The 21,103-nt window shown below is 32.9% G+C and overlaps 1 protein-coding gene across 1 annotated transcript; it reads left to right on the top strand.

Annotated features, from left to right (window-relative positions):
- Positions 1 to 583: 583 nt before the first annotated feature.
- Positions 584 to 3,935, top strand: LOC104903438 (probable jasmonic acid carboxyl methyltransferase 2). The gene is made up of 3 exons (XM_057392218.1): positions 584 to 910; positions 1,263 to 1,448; positions 3,585 to 3,935. Exons 1-3 carry the CDS (start codon positions 584 to 586, stop codon positions 3,933 to 3,935), a joined length of 864 nt encoding a protein of 287 aa, XP_057248201.1.
- The last annotated feature ends 17,168 nt before the right edge of the window (positions 3,936 to 21,103 follow it).

The raw sequence follows: 21,103 nt of genomic DNA, 5'->3' as shown, positions 1-21,103 counted from the left end.
AAATCACATCTTCTACCACTTGTAATATAGAGATGTGATTATTGGAAATAAATAATAAATCGAATCTTTTGTTATATCATCTTGCTTCTTGTTTATAGTTTCCAATAAGGAAAAAACAATGACCTTCTAAATAAAAAGCTCAATGCTAGAATGGTAGGCGCACATCAGAAGAGAAAGTTCTAACACGATTTTGCTTGAATTTGTGCCCTAATTTCTCATTTCATTCTTATTGTTTTGAGAAGAACTTTACATGTTAGACTATTGTTCCGACTTTTAATTTTGTTCCTTACTTATTTACCACAAAGTCATATCATCACCACTAAAATGTACTTATTTCTTTCCAAAAATTGGTTATCTATATTTCACATCGATATCAAAACATTATTGTTCATGTAGAGTATGTAAAACATTTGAGAGCTAGTAATTGAAATGTATGTTGATACGAATTTGTGACCTAATCAGTAAACCAAAATGAGTTTTGCATGCATTTTTTTTATGGTAGACAAACTCCATAATCAAGGCGTTTCCGGTGATCAAGGATGCTTTAGAAGAATTATACTCCAACATGACACCCAAATGTGTAATGGTAGCAGAACTTGGGTGTGCAACTGGCCCTAACACACTTAAGCTAATGCCGGAGTTGGTGAAATCTACCTACCAAACATTCAGAGCGAGGAATAGAAAAGATATTCCGCAAATCCAAATTTTCTTGAATGATCTTTATTTCAATGACTTCAGCACAGTATCAAGGTCCCTTCCTAAATTCATGAAAGATCTTGAGAAGGAAAGGGATGGTGATGTAGGGCCACTATTCATTTCTATGACACCAGGATCATATCGAAAGAGAATTTTCCCTGATAATTTTCTTCATTTTGTACATTGTGCTAATAGTGCACATTGGTTAAGTAAGGTAAAGGTTTTCTCATTTCTATAAGGTCCATTATTCTATGCTCATCTATATATATTACTTCATTCGTTTCGTTTTTCTTTGATGCACTCATATTTCATTATCAAGAAATCTATATTAATATATGTCCGAAAAGCTCAATCTCTAAAAATTTATTGAGGCAAATCTAACAAGATTATCGTATTTTTATACATTCCATGCATGGTCAAAGTACTACTATTTTTGGTGGAAAGAAATACTCCCTTTTACATTTGGTGTTATAATCATAATGGAAAATCAAGCTAACCGTTGCTTCGAAATTAATGTTTGCAACGGAGAAAGCATCAATTGAAAGCATGGGTTATGCTGTGAATAGGTACCTAATGCACTATCAAACGAAAGCGGGGAATCATTAACAAAGGGATGCCTTTACTTAACAGATAGTAGCTCTCCAGAATTGGTTAGAGCATATCATGAGCAGTTTGCAAAAGACTTCATATCATTTTTGGAATGCCGCGCACAAGAGATTGTTCGAGGAGGTAGGATGGTCGTTAACATGATGGTTAGTTCAGAAACGTATCCACCCCAACATATGTGGGTTATGAAACTCATGAACATAGTGCTCAAGGATATGCTGCTTGCTTTTTTTTTTGGCTAAGTGAAAAAGTAGATTCATGAAGTTCCATTTACAACCTAAACTCTTCAAAAAAAGCAAACCAACTAGGCTACTTGATGTGGCAAAATTTTAAACTTTTGTTATCATGGGGAAAAAAACGATTTGACAGTGATATATATGACCATAGATATGAGTACCGAGTACGGTTAAGGATCCGAAAAGTCAATACGACAATGTATAAATTATAGATACGATGACACCGTCCTAAAATGAACAACACAAATTAAAATTTTCTTTATAAATATATGAGATTTATTAAATTTTTAAATATTTGCAAAAAGACGAAATAGGAAAATTAAAATTTTAAAACTTTAAATATCATGAAGTAAAACAAGTATAAGAAAAAATTAGGATAAAAATAAAACAAACAAGAGCAATTAATAAAATATGAAACAAATCCCTTTTAGAAAAAAAAACTGGTCAGCATATCATCAATAACACATTGATTACCAAAATAAAAGTCATCAACATCATATGGCAGTCTTTCCCAATATGTGGGTCCCTAGTCCCCAGTCCCCACTGTCCCCAGTTTCCTCTTTCATTTCCAGGTTTTCACGGGTAAAACCAACTTGCTAGTTGCTATGACCATAATATTTTGGGTTTCTTTCATTGGGCTTCAATAAAATAGCAAACTGTAATTACATTTGTTTCCCAAAATCTTACACAGCCCAGGTGTTAGGTGTGATCAATGAGAGAACCGGATATCCCACTTCAAGGCACGGAAACTATGTTTTTCTATTAGTTTAATTTCACCCCTCTAGGATCACTGGGTTACCACGAAACAACTAATGAGATACAATTGAGAGAACAATCCACTTAGATGATCTTCTAAGTGAATCAACAATAACTTTCTTGTGTTTAGAGTTTGTGAAGATCACTCAATAGAAGTTTGCAAAGTTTCTCTTAAGCAAAGCAAGAAATTTGGAGAGTATTGAAAATTCTGATTTTCTTCTAACCCTCTCCTCATAGGAATCACAAAGGTTATATAGGAAATATACCCTTCATAGATTAGAGTGGTTACTTTCATAACCCCCTCTCCGGCCCCCCTTTAATCACTGATTAAGGACCATTAATATATTGATTTAAGGATCCTAATAGCCATTAAACGGATAACGTACACATCACAACGGTTGAAAACCGTCAAATCATCTTTTCACGTTCCAAGGCAGAAGACACGTCGCGACTTGCGAGGCCCAGGTCGCGACCCGTGACCGATCTTCTGTTTTTTCCTTGGTTTTCCACGTGACTTGCAACTTTGTGTAATCTAATCTTTTGCATACTAGACCTTTTCCTCGACTAGTATAAGACCATATGAGCATAATAAACCCATTACCCTATAAATGTTCCAATACCAGGCCTAGGCCTTCCCTTTAAAAGGTCCGCCTTTTGCTTCAGATACTTGTTTTACCGTTTTGTTTTCAATCTGAAGCTACTTGATCCTTAGTAGTTCAATCAATGGGCCAAGCACGATGCTGCTTGGAAAAACCCGGGTTGGATGGAATATATTATCTGGCCCATTTTTTTTTGGGTCGGGCCGAATATGATTGTTTTGGCAAACATTCTAGGCTTTGGGCATGATGTTTAGGCTCAAAATTCTGTTTTATAAATTAAATTAGTCTTAAACATGAAAACCCTATGTGGCTATGTAGCCTAATATTCCCGGGTTCAAATACAGAAATTCTGACGGACTTGATTGCTTGGCCAAAAACATGACACTTTTTTGGGTAATATTCTGGCAAGTTTAGGAGATTCACGAACATGAAAATAGCTTCTCACAAAGCGTATTTTGGACTGGCTTTTAGAAAATGCAATTTTTCCTAAATGAAAATTAATAATGAAAGGTACATGTATCTAGGTACATCAACCTCATATTTTTTTTACTTGAATAAAACAGATTCTAAGAAGAACAAAAAAGTTCAAGGGTAAGAAACACAAAAAGATAGTGTAATTATTGCACATTATAAAGTATTTGCATGCATGCACGCCCCTATTGATAAGTGATAACAATGAATGTATGTACAGGGATTGGTTGATGAAAAGAAAGTGAGTGAATTTAACATCCCCTTTTATCCCGCAACTATGGTAGAAGTGAACAGGTTGGTATCAAATGAAGGATCATTTTCACTTCACAAGCATGAAACCTTCACCTTAGATTGGGATATGCCAGAAGGAGACAAAATGGATGTGCTTAAGAGAGCAAGATTTGTGGCACAGACAGACCGAGTTGCCTCAGAGTATATGATATCCACACAATTTGGTGAAGTTTTTACTGATGAGTTTTACCGGCGGTTCGCAGATCGTATCCGCCGACACTTAGCCGCCGGCTATCAGTTGCAGACTTTTCACCAAGTCATATCTCTAATAAAAAAGTGAAGTTAGATACCACAGTATGGTGAATGGTGATGACATTAGATAAATGGAACGCTTTTAGGTGTTTGACTAGTTTAAGATATTACAACTCCCAATAATACTTATTATTACTCCCTCTGTTTCACAATATAAGGCACGCACGAGGTTTAAGGTCGAACTTTGACCGCTAATTATTCTCAATTTATGTTGATAGAAAATTTTAAAAAATAATATTATTATAGTAATTTTCAAAACAAATCCAACAGTATAATTTTTATTTACCGTAATTGAGAGATATTTATGATCAAAACAAATTTTCGTAAAGCGTGAATGCCTTATATTTTGAAATAGACGGAGTATTTATTAGTGATTACTTCATATGTCCAATGAAGTTGTAATGCTTGTTTCTTGTTTTGAACAATATTTAAGAAAACTATCACTTGCTTTAATTATTTGTATTAATTGCATTGAAAAGATAAATATTTGTATTAAAAAGTATAAATATTAAATGTGACTATAACTTTGTATGTGAATAGTAAGGATAAATATTAAATGTGTGTAGCTATAACTTTTCATGTAAAGTGATATTAAAATAGAAATAAAATTTGTTTCATGATTAAACTTTAGAATAAAATACCATTTCAAAAGAAGAAACAAAAAGCACATTTTTGAGAAACCCAAAATGAAAAGAGTTCATTTTAGTGGTAATCAAAACCTAGTAAGGATTTTTTAAGCCTTATAAACTGACATATCTAAGTTGGTATTTTGTTTTTCTTGCGTGATAGCTCCTCATAAAATATGACTCTTGAAATTATCTTGGCAGTCTTTGAGACTTATATATGTTTAAAGCTTTCTTTCCATTGTTTTGAGTCTTCACAAAATATTGAAAAGAAAAAAAAAAGTGAAAGAAAGATTTAAATAAGGGCATGTTCTCTTCGGCATAAAACAACTGAACTGAACTGAACTGAACTTATTGGAGCTGAACTGAACTGAACTGAGCTTATTAGAGCTGAATTGAATTGAATTGAATTGAATTGAATTAAATTAAATTAAATTGAATAAATTGAATGTAATAAATATATAAATAATATTTTAAACAATAATAATATGAATATTAAATAATAATTATAATGATAAGTAATAATAATGAAGAATAATAATAATAATAGTATTTTGGATATTTTTAAATGATAGTTATAAATAAATAATATTAATAATCATAAATTATTAATAATAATAATAATTAATGATAATAATGATAATTAATAATAATTATTTTATATTATTTGTATTAATATATTAATACTTGATGATGATATATAAGAACAATAATACTAAGAAGTAAATTAATATTACTATTTTAATAATTAGATTTAATAATATAAAAATATTTAGTAATAAAAATAATGATTGGGTCGGACCGCGAAAATTACATCATAAAACGTCTTGACGCGATTTGATTGGTTTATGGGCTAAAAAAAGTGGGTTTATTTGTGGTTTGACCTAAACCATGTTCCTCCTAATAATAATAGTAATAATAATGAGTAAAGCTATAATAAACAAAATAATATATAGAAACAACAATAATAATAATACTTAATAGTAATGATATATATTTAAATAATATTAATAATAATAATAATAATAATAATAATAATAATAATAATAATAATAATAATAGTAATAATAATTATAATAAGAGTAATTAGTAAAATAAATTATAGCCACGTAATAATAATATTTAACAAAATGATTATCAAAGAATGGAGCGGAGCTGAACTGAACTGAACTGAACTTATTGGAGCTGAACTGAACTAAACTTATTGGAGCTGAACTGAACTGGACTGAACTGAAAATAAGCTGGGGAGAACAGGCCCTAAAAGGTGAATGAATTTTGTTGGAGTTAATAAGGGTGGTTATTATCTATAATTGGCAATGTGTTGTGAACTTCTAGTAGTAGTATTTGTGACGTTTGCATCTAGTGTCTATAGATTTAGACGTGTTATTTCGTCCACTACTTGGCTTTTAGAACCACATTCCATAATATTTTTCCTACCCTTAAATTAGAGACAGTACAACCGTTTGTAACTCCTCATGATCTACATTAGTGCCGTCAATTCAGTTAATCAGTTCAGTTCAGGTTCAAACCAAACAGTCCAGTTGACTTTAGTTCAGTTCGTTTTTCCAAACTTAATTGATTCAGTTTAAACTTATTGGTTTCAGATTCAATAATCCATACAGTTAATTCAATTCCAAGTTCAGTTCAATTCAATTTACATTTGTCTTATGGTTTGACCCGTTATGTCATATGAATCTTTTTATTACTTCATGTTTCGGGTCAAAAGCTTGCGCGTTACATAAAAGTTGAACTCGGTTGGACTTTTATTATATCAATTGAACTTGTCGGAACCAGCGATATCATCAAGATTTAAGAGATGTGTCAATATTTGTCTATAAAAGCGCATTTGAAAGTTGCTTAGTTTACTGTAAAATTGTATTATCAAAGGTTCGATAGTACATTTGGCTGATATTCAAAATTTCATTTTCAAATTCTTCATCATTATAGAATGTCTAGTCATTGTTCATTTGTATGTTGATTATAATTACGTTAATGATACTAAATGTAATTATGTATCATAACTTTGTAATGTTACTATGTAACGTTATGTTTTCTGTATATAGTTTTTTCAATGTGTACATTGACTTATAACTATTAATGCTGAATTGCTGATTGATGGTGATCAAGGTGATGATGATTTACGATGTTGAATGATCATAATTTAGTGATGATGATGATTAAACAGAAGCTAATATAATACTGAGTATAATATGACAAAAATCAGTATAGTTGGGTAATCATTAGGCTAAAATAGATCAGTATACTATGCAGATAGATGTATTTGAGTATATATTAATGTATAGAATAGTGTATAGAACAAAGTATTGAATTTCAAATATAGATCAGTATAAACGCAAGCTAGTATGAATTGATTAGTGTATAAATTATCATTAGGGGAAAAAAAAGGAAGGGCTGCGCTGGAAGGACTGCGCTTTCTTCATTACGCAACCCTTCTATACAGTAAGGCTGCGCTTTTAAATAAAACGCAGCCCTTCGTTAAAGTAGGCCTGCGTTTTAATAGAAAAGCGCAGCCCTTCACATAGAAGCCCTATTGGGCCTTAAATTCTTTATTTATTTGCCCTAGCCCGCTTAACTCCCTCCAATTCTATTATGTCGCTGTTGAAAGTTGAAACCCCCTCTCTCTCCTCCAATTTCATCTCCTCTTCTTCATCTCCTCACAAAAAAACCCGCTTGCTTCTCTCTCACCCCATCTCGTCGGCCTAGTGAACCAAACAGAATCAATTCAACAAAGCAGAAACTAAATGATGAAGAAACACAAACCCTTCTTATAGAGTAGTTATGTATACGGGGCCTAGAAAGTCAGAATTCGCCTTGTCACCAACAAATTAAGCATATTGATGGAATAAAACCATTCTCATTTCATCCTGTTCATCTCCCCCTTTTTTGTAACAGAAAAGATAATTCTGTGTCTTCATGTTCTACATCAATCAAATTAAAAACCACAGAATCAATTCAACAAAGAAGAAACTAAACGATGGAGTATCATTTGACCAAGTTGATAATCAAACAACTCACTAAAAAGGATTAGATTTGAGAGCTCAAGGATTCAACATCCACACCAGGTCTAATTTTTTTATTTTTATTTTTTCTCTACTCATTCCAATTTACTGATTTTAATAAATTTGGTTTTTTTCTCCTTCTCTGCTCATGCCAATTTAATGACTTCAAATTAATGATTTCAATAAGTTTCCAACAGTAAACGGCAACAAGGATCGCAATTGTAATGAGAGAAAGAGGTTGTAAGATGGCGGAAGAGTTGGGGGCTATATGTTCGAATGAAATCAACTCTTCAGATCTATAATTTTAGGGGGTTTTTTTTTCATTTTCATTTATTTTTTTCATTTTCGTTTATTTTTTTCATTTTTTGTTCATTTTCAGATTAGTTAATTTTTTTAGGGTTATTTTTTTTTTTCATTTTCCTTAATGTTGAGATTTATTCAGATTAGTTCATTTTCAGATCTATAATTTTAGGGTTATTTTTTTCATTTTTTGTTCATTTTTGTTAACTTCTGTTTTTATTTTCGTTCTTTTTTTTCTATTGCCATTCGTTTTTTTTTTCATTTCAGCACTAAGATATCTGGAATAATTATTGTTTTGTTATATCTGTTATTTAATTTCAGTTGTATATTACATTATTTTGGTTGTATGATATTCATCATAATCAATCAAAATCTACATTTTAATTTCAATTCTGGATTTGCATTTACACGCCTTTGGTTGTTGCTGCTGTTTTATCAAACTATATTATTTCATTTTTTTTCAATTTTTTTGGTCTAAAAGGGCTGCGCTTTTTACCTAAAAACGCAGCCCTTCACTTGTAGAAGGGCTGCGTTTTTAGGTAAAAAGTGCATCCCTTCACTTGTAGAAGGGCTGCGTTTGAAAAGCACATCCCTACTTAAAAAGTGAAGGGCTGCTATGGAAAGGGTTGCTGTCAAAATCCGCAGCCCAAGGGGCCTTTTTTAGCGCAACCCTTCCTTATTTTTCCACTAGTGATAGTTAATGTGAGTGGGTAATGATTAAGCTAATCGTCTTTAAGTGTAATGCATTTTGAAACTAAAAACATATGCTTAAATGATTCAGAATACTTATTGGACTAAATGAATGGGTCAATGGCAGTCGATAAGCAAATTTAAGATAACAATAAAACATTTGATTTAATAATTTTTATGTGTCATTAATATCTTGTTAGGTTGACATTAATGAAAGCATCATAATTATAAAATTGTTCGACTTTGATCGTTCATGCAATAACAATGATCAAGATTAATCGAATATGAAAATGATAATTATGATCAAGATGATACATAATCATATCAGTAAACGATGAAACTATGAAAGTAGATTACAGTTGATACCAATCATATCACTGGAGGATCAAAGTAGATCATAGTTAATACCTATCATATTAGCGGAGGATCAAACTAGATCATAGTTAATACCAAATACCAATAACATCCTTCCTCATGTATGATAGTGGAGGATCAAGATCGTTGATGTTTCGGTTGTTGATCTTAAAAGATAGTAACATAGGAGGCGATCTTATTAAACAATCCATTTTAGGAAAACCACGTTACGTTAACAATAATTGAATCATCAATATATATATATATATATATATATATATATATATATGTCATATATGTATATTGTTTCTAGGTATATATATAGCTAATAATGGATTGTTTCTATGTAAATATGGCTTGGAGTGCACTAGTAGAAAAACCACGATTTGTGTCGGACCTGGGACCCCCATTTGCGTTGGACTTTGGTCCGACGGCAAAGGCCTCGACGCAAATGACCCAGAGTTGATCTGCGTCGTTTCTCATGCGACGCAGATGAGAGCTATTTGCGTCGCACTTGTATACAGTGCGACGCAAATTGGTCTTCCCCAGCCCCAAGATACAACAATCCAAACAATGTGCATCGCACACCAAGCAACACGCGATGCATATAGCTCATTATTTATTAAAAAAAAATTGGATTTGCGTCGCACACCAAGCAACATGCGACACAAATCTTTCAGTTTTTTTTTTTAAAAAAACAGAAACTCAATGAACCATAAATCTGCATTAATAATGTAAAATAATTATTACAAACCATTATAATTGATACAAACAAATTGTACAATAGATACAAACAAATTACATTGCAAATATGTAAAAAATAGTAAAACTAAACCTAGAACAATAAAGGAACATTACAGCCAACGTTTTCCGATGAGCTTGAGGAAGAAGACTTCGAGAAGAACCAATTCCAGATCTGAAAATGAAAATAAAAATTTCAGAATTGAAAGTTAAAAAGAAATCCTAGATCTGAAAATAAACCTTAGACGAGGTTAAATGCCAAAAATGTTAACAAAAAAATCAAATAAAAAATAAAAATAACAATGTTCTGACAGTAGCCTCATGAGATCTTCCTAATTTATAAGCCTGATATACCATTAGTTGCATATCAGAGTAGCATTTCAGGTAATTTTGAGGAAATTGACAGGTATTTGGGATGAATTGGGAGGTATTTTGGGAAGTTCATAGAAAACTTCACCTTCCAACTAAAAACGAACGGCCTGCTTGCGAAGACAACTCGCCTTTCGTTTTTTAGGTGTGCGAATGGATTCTTTGATTATTCGAAGTACTCTGTAAGGTTTCATTTATTATTCCCAGTGAAATAAAATCCAAATTATCAAAAAGAAAAGGAAATTTTTTATTTTTCAGATCTGAAAATGAAAAAACGAATTTTCAGATTTAAAAACTAAAATAGAAAATCAGATCTAAAGATGAAAAAATGAAAGCAAAACAGATTAAAAATTGAAAACGAATTGAACCTGTCTCGTACGCTATTTCTTCTTCGAACCTGTCTCGTACGCGATCCCCAAACAAAATCTGAAAATTGGTTTCACCAAATCTTCGAACCCACGTACGCTATTTCTATCACCTTGATTAAAACTTGAAGCTTTTTCGAAAATCGCCGGTAGGTACTGTGAGAAGCGGCTCGACGGAGAAGAGAATCGAGACTGGGCAATGGAAGATTGAGAGTGAGGGAGAGGAGATGGAAGGTGAGAGATGAGATGAAGGAAGGTGAGAGAGATGAGAGAAACGGCTCTATCAATTGGGTTTGAGATGTGGGAAGTGGGTGTATAAATATTATAAGGTGAATTGCGTAATTTGCGTCGCACCAACTACTTCCATGCGACGCAGATACGTAATATAATTTGCAACGCACCTTATTTCCATTCAACGCACATCATTAATTTGCGTCAGATGGAAGGCAAGATCCGACGCAGATTATCTTTGTGCGTCGCACCCATCACCTAGTACGATGCACATTGGCCTCACTTTCTCCCCACTATGACGCAGCAATATGCGTCGCACAATAGCAGCATGCGACGCAAAAAGGTAATATGCGTCGTACATAGTGAGGGTGCGACGCATATTACTCTGTCTGTCATGCGATGCAAATAGGTTTTTTGCGTCACTTCCGTGTCAGTGCGACGCACATCAGGAGACGCAAATCGTCATTTTTCTAGTAGTGGTGGCATCTATCGCTGAATATATATAATTTTGGACGTGGTAGTGCAGACCTGCAGCTGCACTTTATTTAGACACCAATTTACACCATCTGATGCCGTTTTTATGTAAAATCGCATGAGTAAATTATTTATTGATGCGGTTTTACCTTTAAACCGCATCAGTTAATATGATTAACGGATTAAAACCGCATCAATAAATCATTTACAGACGCGGTTTTGGACCATATAAGTAAATATTTTGGATCTGATGCGAGCCTACCTAATGCAGATCAAAACCGCATCAGTAAGTCCGATTTTGACCGCATCAAATGGACTTTTTTTCACTAGTGAACTAACCTCTTCTAGACAGAAGCTTAACTACTGCTAGTTCTCTGGTGCCGCAAAAACTATATATATACATGGTGGTGGATGATTAAGCTTTTTTTATCCCATGTTTAGATTTACATTTCTCATTGGAAAGCTTTGGTTTTTCTAAGGTCTCAAAATGGAGTGAAGGTGAAGTGTTGGACTCTTTTTCAATGGCTTGACGAGCACTATAGAGGAGACTTATGCTTGAATTGAAAAATATGGGTATGATGTGTAAATTTTTGTTTTTATTATGTTTGAATATGAATTATGCTTGAGTTTTTTTGATGCTTTATTTATGCTTACTCATTTGGAATTTCTGTTTATCATGTGTAATTTTTTGTGTTCGTTTAAGATATATGGATATAATGTGTAAAATTTTCGATGTTTTTATCATTAGAATGTTTGAATTTACACTTCTCGAAGTTCGATTTGTTCGGATTTTCTTCATTCATGCTTAGATTATATTTTAATTATGTTTGTCTTTTCCGTTTATTTTTCTATGATGTTTTTTTAATGCTAGATTCATATCTGTTTTTTATTTTGATTTTCTAGAGTATGTTGGTGCTTTTTGGTTGGTCATTTGGAACCCATTATTGAACGTAGTAATGCCCCTTACAAAGATGATGAAAACTTTTTGGTTGGTCGCAATCTGTTGATTTTTGGTTTTGTTAATGGTCATGTTGAAAGTTTTGTTGCATAAAACAACATACCATATGGTCAACAAAGAGGGACTCTCAAGTGATGAAAAAGGTAAGATTTTAATGAGTTTGTTTATGCAGGACAAATTCCTATTTTCATAACTGAATGTTTATGATAAAGCTTTAAGTAATTTTCATTCTCATTAGCTTCATGCATTATCTACGTGTTAGCAGCTTTGTATATTGACTATAAATACAATTGCTTTGCAAGTTTACATGTTTCAAAACTATAGGAAGTGGAAGCATAACCTTGGTAAATTGTAGTGAGGTGATGCTAATAGTTCCTTGTTGGATTCAACTTATAGTATTCAACCAATTTGTTAAAAGTTTTGAGGCCAAGGTTCGATGACGAAAGTTTTTCGAGAGCGAATCTTAAAGATCTACTTTTTTGACCATAACATCGTTATGGTTCGATTTTGTCGAGCATATTTTATTGCTAGTTGCTGTTGAGTTTGATAAATGTCCCTTTTGGAAATAAGGTGTCAAAACATGTCCCATTTTGTTGATTATTATGATTGAAACTCAAGTTACTATGTTGGGAACCCTCACTGGTAGTACACATTGTCTTATTTTGGAATAATGTTGTATAATTATTGGATGTTTTTGGATTACTTTAGTAAGGTAATGTCCACAGTTTCTTGATGGATTCAAGTAATTGTATTTGACAATTTGGGTAAATGATTTGGGGCCATGTACTCGATGATGAAACTACTCTAAGAGCTCAAATTTAAGCTTCTTATCTTTTTCAAAATATAACATTTAGTATGGTTGGTATTTTGGTAAGTTACTTATTACATAAATTGTTTCATTCTTTTTTTATTTGTTATACATGTTAACTTGTTTTTTTTGTCTTGTAGGGTGGAAAGTGGGGCAAATATGAGGTTTAGGACTTTAGGATTTTAATATGTTGTAAACTGAAGAGAAATATGTAGTAGGTTCTTTGTTCTTATATTTGTTGCTTAGTTGCTGTAATTTGTTAATTACATTGTGATATAAAGTAAAATTTGTATTTGGTATTTTACATTTGATCCATGAGATTTGAGTACTATTTTTTTTTCTTTGGTTCTATATTGCTTTTTATAATAGTACTTTAAACATTCCTATTTTTTTTTCAAGTAATCAAAATATTAAATGCAACACCGAGTGGAAGTGATCAAGAACAAAATAACTAGCAATCAAAGTGGAGTGTCTTATGGCAGAAATATTAACATTTATCAACAATGATGAATTCCATGAATTATATTTGAGGAATCATATCTTTTCTTATGATTGTCTTACGGCAAATGATGTATTTGATTTATTGAAATCAGTTAGATGAATTTATAAATAATCATAACTCCATAGCCCATACAAGTGATACAACTATGCAAGTATATTTCTTTATTAAAATACACAAAGGTCTTGTGTATTGAATTTTAACTATTGAGAATTCATCTTTTTAATGCAAATAGTAATTGAAAATTGAAATCACGTGTTTTTATCTTTGTCTAGTTAGTTAGGTGTCATGTCATTGTATGCCAATAATTTAGGTAAATTAAAAAATTACGAAATTAGATGTTACATTTTCAAACAGTTTAGTTTGAGTCTTTGAGACAATTGTATTCTATACAGTTTAAAACTATCTTATTCAGTTTGATTTGGTTTAGTTTAAAACAGTTTTATTCAGTTTTATGCAGTTCAGTTAAAAACAGTTTGTTTCAGTTTAGTTAAAAAACAGTTTTTAGTTAAAAGCAGTTTGATTCAGTTAAGTTAAAAATAGTTTTATACAATTTGATTTAGTTCATTTAAAATATAGTTTGAAACAAATTTTAATTAAATTCAGTTTATTTTTAGTTTAGTTCAGTTTAAATCCCTTTTCGTGCAGTTAATTTTAGTTTGGTTTGTTTTTGGTTGAGTTTCAGTCCAGTTCATTGTAGTTTACTTTAATCTGATTGACTTATCAGTTTTAACTTTCAATTATGGGTCAATTCAGTTTAGTTTATTTAGTTCAAGTGATCAACTGTTTAGTTTAACCATCGATTTTCAACCAAACTGACAGCACTAATCTACATGAATGTTGTTGCCTTTTTAAGTGGAGAATGAGATGATAGTCTAGTTTAAATAAAAAAAATACTACATTTAAGTCGACCCGGCATATGAGTGAGTGGAAATTTCATAACCTATAATACACATGAGAGAATGTGGGGTCAACTAAAGTGAGGTTTATCGAGTTTAATTGGGTATAGCTTAGGGAAATATTTTTGCTTTGTCATGGTAAGTCAAGTTGAGAGTACATCATGAATTTTTATGAGATTTGGTTTGTGGTCTCTCTTAGTGTAATATTTATAATATCTTTTATATGCTCGGGTTACGTGTTTTTGAGATTTAATGGTCGAAATGTAAAAGCCTTGTATAGAAGGGTATCTTACTCCTCCCTTGTGAATTGGTTTTCTTTGCTAAGAGAGAAGCAAATGTTTAGATTGGGGTAGTTTTGTTAATTGCATATTTGTCTAACACCACTTAGCTTCATAATAGGGAGCATTTTCATGTATTATTAGAGCATTTGCGTTCTATTTGTGCATATTGGATCCCTTTTTATAAGCTATGGTTCTTGCATGGATCATTTTGTATTTTCATGTAATTCTAGGTACAATGTAATCTTATGGAAGGACATGAGGATCAAGGTACTTAAATGGCCTTTGAAACGATATATCATTTTTAAGGGATTCAAATTGAACAAGATACAAATTGTTTTAATTAGTTGTGCGAAATATGATGCCTCTTCACTGTGCTCATAACTTTTTATAAAAAGAAAATGATATTTAGGTAATTCCAACTGGGTTGGAAACTTTACTTGAATAGCTTTCCGTCGATATACATATACTACATGGTTCAAATAATGCTCGGGATCAGTATATAGTTGTTCAAACTTGAGTTGAAGTAGAGATGGCCACTCGTGCGGGCTATGCGAGCTGGTTCGTGGGATCAAGTGGGTCGAGCTGAGATTTCACGGCCTAGGTACGAACCATTACTTGGTGAGAGTAGATTTAAGATAACCCTGAAATTATACTCCATTATATGAGATTATTTCAAAAGGTATTCCATACCAACAAATAATGTTGCGGATCACATACATCGAGTCTTGTATTACCCCTAGTTTCGAAAATGACGGAGCTTTGACGCACTTTTAAACGTAATTAATTGCCATGAGGATATATTGATGTTTGTTTGAATCTTTAAATTAAATTTACCCAATTATGTTTATGCACCAACCTGAGATTGGCCAAGCAGTGGTCATATTATATAATGACACATGTGGCATATGATTGAGATTGGAAATATATGACATTGATTGCAAGAACTGAAAAAATTGATGCAATCACTTTCTAAGGTACTCCAATAGAAACTTGATCGCGAAATTTTATGAACCAATATTCTTCCGTTCATATGGGGTCCATAGTCACCCCATGGCTTTCTTCCATGGTTACTTGCTTCTCAATATCCTTCATGCAGTGTTGTAAAGTATAATTAATCCTTTGTGATATGGCATATTTTTCAGAAAGGTCTAATATCATTGTACCTGACATCATAATTAGGTTGTTAAGTAATTGTAGAAAAACTTGTGCCACCGACACAATCGACCCTTTCTTTTCCTCAATCAGCACTAACGGGATTTTTGTATCGTTCACCCTTGTTAAATTAACAGCGACATTGGCTAAAGCCTTAGTGAAACTATTTTGGTCTCAAGGAAGATGATTGAAATTAATTTAATCAAAATAAGGGATAAGCTTTTGAAGGTATTATATGTATAGCTGAAGTCTCTCGTCCCAAACTCTCCTGACCCCTATTATTTGTGATATGATCAGATTAGAGCCCCCATTCACAGTGAGATATCTTGTCCTTGCTATAAGAGCAGGTTTTACTACATATACATGCTTCATGCTCACCTCTATTTTTCATGTTAGGAAATCGAGCTTCACAGCAAAAAAAAAAAAAAAAATGGATTTCTTGAGGATCCAATAACAAAACCCCTGCTCGATTACCTCTCTTATTGGAAGCTCTGTGAAAATATATACACAATTGTGTGCTGTCAATAAGTAATATGTACTCATCAGGAAATGCATCGTCATATTCATCTCTTAACATTGGTTGTTAGTTAGGACGTCAAATATGATCCTTCCTTTAATAAATTTATGGTTGACAAATTGAGTATCAAACTAAAAAATTATAGTATGCCATCTTGTCAATCTTTCACTAAAAATGGGCTTGTTGAACAAGCACTTGAGTGGATCAAGCCTCAAAATTAGATAAGGGGTGTGAGATTGGATGATGTTGAACAAGCACTTGAGTGGACAGTTTCTTAAGAACTTCACGTCTAGTTTCATTCTATGATGTTTTTGTTGTTTAGGCATGCTTTGATGATGTAACAAAATTCGAATTTCACAACTTTTCTATTAACATCGTGCATATTAGAAAAAGACCATGCAAACACAACTACATACTCCTTTAACAATGCAATAAACAAAGACTGTTCGGTTAGGGAAAGGGATAAATCTATCTTAACCTCTTTAACAACATTTTTTGTGATAATATTGATTACAATAAACTATTCCTTGGGTTTTATATATGTTTTAGGTATGTTAAATTTTCATCATTAGATAGTCCACTATCAGACTTAATGTCTTGCATGCAAAAGTACTTACATAAAGGTACACATTCAGTTTCATCCGTATCATAATTTTTTGATTGGGTATGCAAGGTAGATTAGTTAGAAGATGAGCTATTAATGTGATAACCATCCGAAAGGGGTGAAAAATTAGTTTCATAAGATGTTACAGGATGATGGTTTCCTAAGAACATTATAAACTCAGTGAACATATCTTTTTCATGACACTCAATACTCTTTTTATGCTCAATATTTTTGCAAGAATTTATCATCAACGTTGCCGGGATCGAAATCTCCTTTTTAAGAAGGTCCAATAGTGGACAGTTTCTTAAGAACTTCACGTTCTAGATTATCTACCCAATCATTTTCTTTTTGCATTTATTATTTTTGGACAAACCAACTTTTGATCAAATCCATATTCCTAGCTTCTTTGAAGAATATCTCCAACCCTGGAAAAAGCTCTTGTTCCTTCCAACGAAGCCAAGGCTTTTGGAATTCATAATATAGCTTAGTATATCCTTGCAAGATTAATTAACCTTTGAGGGTACATGAGGACTCTTGGATATTGTAAGATGTGTTGCCCAAATCATAACCTACCCTAATCGATTTTGTTGTCCACTATGGAATTGGTTGTTTTATTTCTCCTCCATCACGTCGTAATCGAATTATTCAAAGACATTTGGACATGGATTGTGTGGCAAAATCTACAGGCTCTTTGACTACATCTGTGGATATGATTGAGGATTTTGTTTTAGGAAGGTAATTGGTCATCTTTAGAGAATGGACAAGTTTCTTCTTCTGTGGTAATAATGACCTAAAGATAAATCGGTTTTTTCACCATACATCCCTGACAATTTTTTTTTGCACCATTTACCCTTCCAACTTTCCAAATTCACCATATTCCCCTCACCTTTCAAAAAATACACCAGTTACCCTTTTTGTTGACGGACGTTAGGTCCCCATCAGTGGAAAACTTATTTCATGATGTACCCCTATTATGGAACTTAATGCACCATATACCCCTAAAAATGTTCAAGTTTTAACGGCTACTTTGGCAGTTTAAAAAACTAGCCGTTAGGAAGATTAAAGGCCTGCCAGGGTTCTTAATAAAGCCACTCCTATATGAAATGAAACCCTTAACATCAAGCATGAGTTCTCATTCAAATACATGCTCTTCAAACTACGATTCTTCATACATAAGGGTCCCTAACTCTTATTGCATTTGTAGGAGAAAATATGCAATAAGAAGTTCTGAAACTGCAACAAATCCTCAAAGGTTGTACTACAAATGTGATGCATGTAATAGTTTTAGATGGTGCAAAGGAAGTTATAGTCAAGATCGCAACAGCCATGGAATGGGATTCAAGCGAACTGGAGGCAGTAGGGAAGAAGGGGGAAAGCTCCGTCAACAACAAAATGAAGGAAGAACTTAGGCAATTGAAGAAAATGTTAAAGCAACAACAAAAATTAGTTAATATAGCAATAAAAGTAGGAATACCTCATGTTTGTAATCGTGATGTTTGTAATATTTTAGTGAAATATTGTTAGTAGTTCAAAATACCTATCTACTTTTGTACCTTAACTACTAATGTAGCTTTAAAAAAGCTATCTTCAAATTGATCATATAACAGTGTTTGAAAAAAAGTAGCTATGTAAAAAATATTTCCCCAAATTCACAAAAAAAAGCATGCATGGAGCATCTTGGAACCCTACAATCTTCGATTCTTCTTAGTCTTCTTCCCTTTTGTCTGCTGCTTTGAGGTACCGGTAGCCTCAGATGCCTTTGTTTTCTTCTGTTTAGGCTGAGAAGCTTGGGCAGTTGAAGTAGAGGCTTTGTGAGATCCTTGGGCAGTTGAGGTAGAGGCTTTGTCTTTCCTAGCTTTTTTAGTGGCACCACCTCCATAAGTCCTAGCATTATGTCCTACCTCTTTGCACTTGCTGCACTTAACAATGTCGTGCCTCAGACCCTTTTTATCTTCATTTGGCCCTCTCTTCCTCTGTTTGGCAGGTCTTCCAGCATCTCTCTTGATAGAAGGGGGGGGGGGGGTAATGACTGCCAGATTGTATTCTGGCCAGTGGCTTGGGTCAGACATAGGTTGAATATGCTCCCTATATATTTGTTTGTAAGCCTCACCCTTGAAGTTAGGGGACACAAAATCAGAGGGTTCAAGCCTCTCAAGAAACATCACCCTCACAACATGTTTACATGGGATGCCACACCCCCTTGCCATTTACCAGACTCACATGTGATATATGTGAGCTTGCAAGGAAAGTATACATGGCCATCCCTGACCTTAAACCACCATACCCACAACATGTTGCATAACAAAACTTGGATTCATCAGCCCTAGTTGCTAAAATTTTTCATGCATAATCAGTCAATTTTGTTGCCTTCATATCAATAGACTTAGCAAACCAAGCCCCAAGTCTCTTCATTGACCAATGCCTTATAGCTCGATTGAATGAAAACATGGAATTAGTTTCTTGGTTCATGAATGAATGAAAAAAAAAAACAGCAAGAAGAAAAGAAAAAACATGCCTTCTAGTAAAGTAAGAACAAGGAGATCTCGATAAGGTTTAATTTGGTGCATGCATTGAAGCTCTCTATAAAGTTTTTTGTATTATGGTCACAACAAACTTTTGGGTGAAACACATGCATGCTCCATTGTTCAGTGGTGGAATCCAAATACTCTACTACATCAACATCATAGGCTTGTATTTCCTTCATAGCCTTGCTAGAAACATACTTGTTGGATGCATTTGCTGCTGTCCAGAAGAGTTTGTGGAATGCGGTGTCACTGTAGCCAACATTCAATTAATTTAAAAATTCAAAACACAATTCCCTAAGCCCACAAGGGTTAGTGTGGCAAATGTATACAAACCCTATGAGAGCCCAAAAATCCCTACCCTAATTTTTTTCTCCTTATTTCTTTCTCTTTCTCCTCCATCCCAATTTTTCTTCTCTCTTCCTTCGAACCACCGATGCTGCTGCAACAGCCATCACCACTGACGACCGACCACCGCGAGCAGCATCACGACATCCGTCCTCCTCCTTTTCGACCTTGTTTTCTTCTTTCTTTGGTTATTTCTCTTCCTCCTCTATATTATTTAATGTAATTTTATGTTTTAAGTATTTTTTTAATATCTTGATAATTAAAATTTGTACCTTTGATGATTTAAATTAAATTTCAGATTATATGATTAGTATAGTAAAGTAATTAAATTTCAAATTTATTAAATATGCTTAAGTTAGCGTTTTTTGCATCAAAGCATGAATTTTTAATGTTTTAAGAGTTGGAAATTGTAGTACTATATTATACTTTATGAAAATTGAGTACTCTAATGTTTATGATTCTGTTAAACTATGTTTTAAAGGGTTTTAAACATGTTATAAGTTGCTAAAATTTTTATTAGTATGCTTATGATGGAGTTTTAAATGTCAAAATGTGGATTTTTTTAGGGTTTTTAATGACTACTATGGTAGTACTATACTAGGAGACATTAATAGTTGAAGTTTTAAACACTTTTAAAGAAGGTTTAAGATATTTTAATGTTGCTGGGAATTTATTTGAGTATTGATTATAGGTTGTGTTGGTATATGGTAGGCTCAAAATTCTTTTAACAATTTCTAAGGTTGATAAAGTGGTCTCTCATATTATTTACACAAGATACATAGATACCTATGTGTTAGTAGTTATACTAGTATCATGTCCTAAGATTAGGATTGATGTAGTATCATGTATAGGTAGGGGTGAAAGTTCGGTGTGCGGTTTGCATTAGGGCCTAATCCAATCCGATCCGAATAAAATTTGGATTTCAATTTTTCAATCCGAATCCAAACCAATTAGGGTTTGAATCCGATCCAATCCAATCCGAAATTTCATACACTAGATTGGATCCGATCTGAAAATCCGATTTTTTAAAAACATTAATTTTTCGATGAAATAAATTAAGCACCACAGCAGCCTAGTAGATTTAGGAAATGAGGAATTCAGTGCAGTTAGTGCTTTAGGGGAAGGATTGAAGTTCTATGTGTATTGGACTATGGAGTAGGTTTTTTTATAATAAAAAAGCAATTAAGCACTTAAGCCCAATCCAGTTACATAATACAAGGCATATTACTATTCGGTTATATTGGATTTTTGGATCCAATTACCCTCAATCCAATCCGATCCGAAAATCCAATTTTTCAAAAATTCTCAATCCGAATCCAATCCGAACATAGTTCGAATCCGATCCGAAATACTAATTTGGATTGGATCGGATTGGATTTTGGATTTTATCCGAATAACTTTCACCCCTATGTATAGGGAACTTTTAAAGTTCAGATGTGAT

Source organism: Beta vulgaris, chromosome 9 (genome assembly GCF_026745355.1).
Source record: "Beta vulgaris subsp. vulgaris cultivar EL10 chromosome 9, EL10.2, whole genome shotgun sequence".
Taxonomy (NCBI): domain Eukaryota; kingdom Viridiplantae; phylum Streptophyta; class Magnoliopsida; order Caryophyllales; family Amaranthaceae; genus Beta; species Beta vulgaris.
This window is presented reverse-complemented; position numbering and strand designations above follow the sequence as displayed.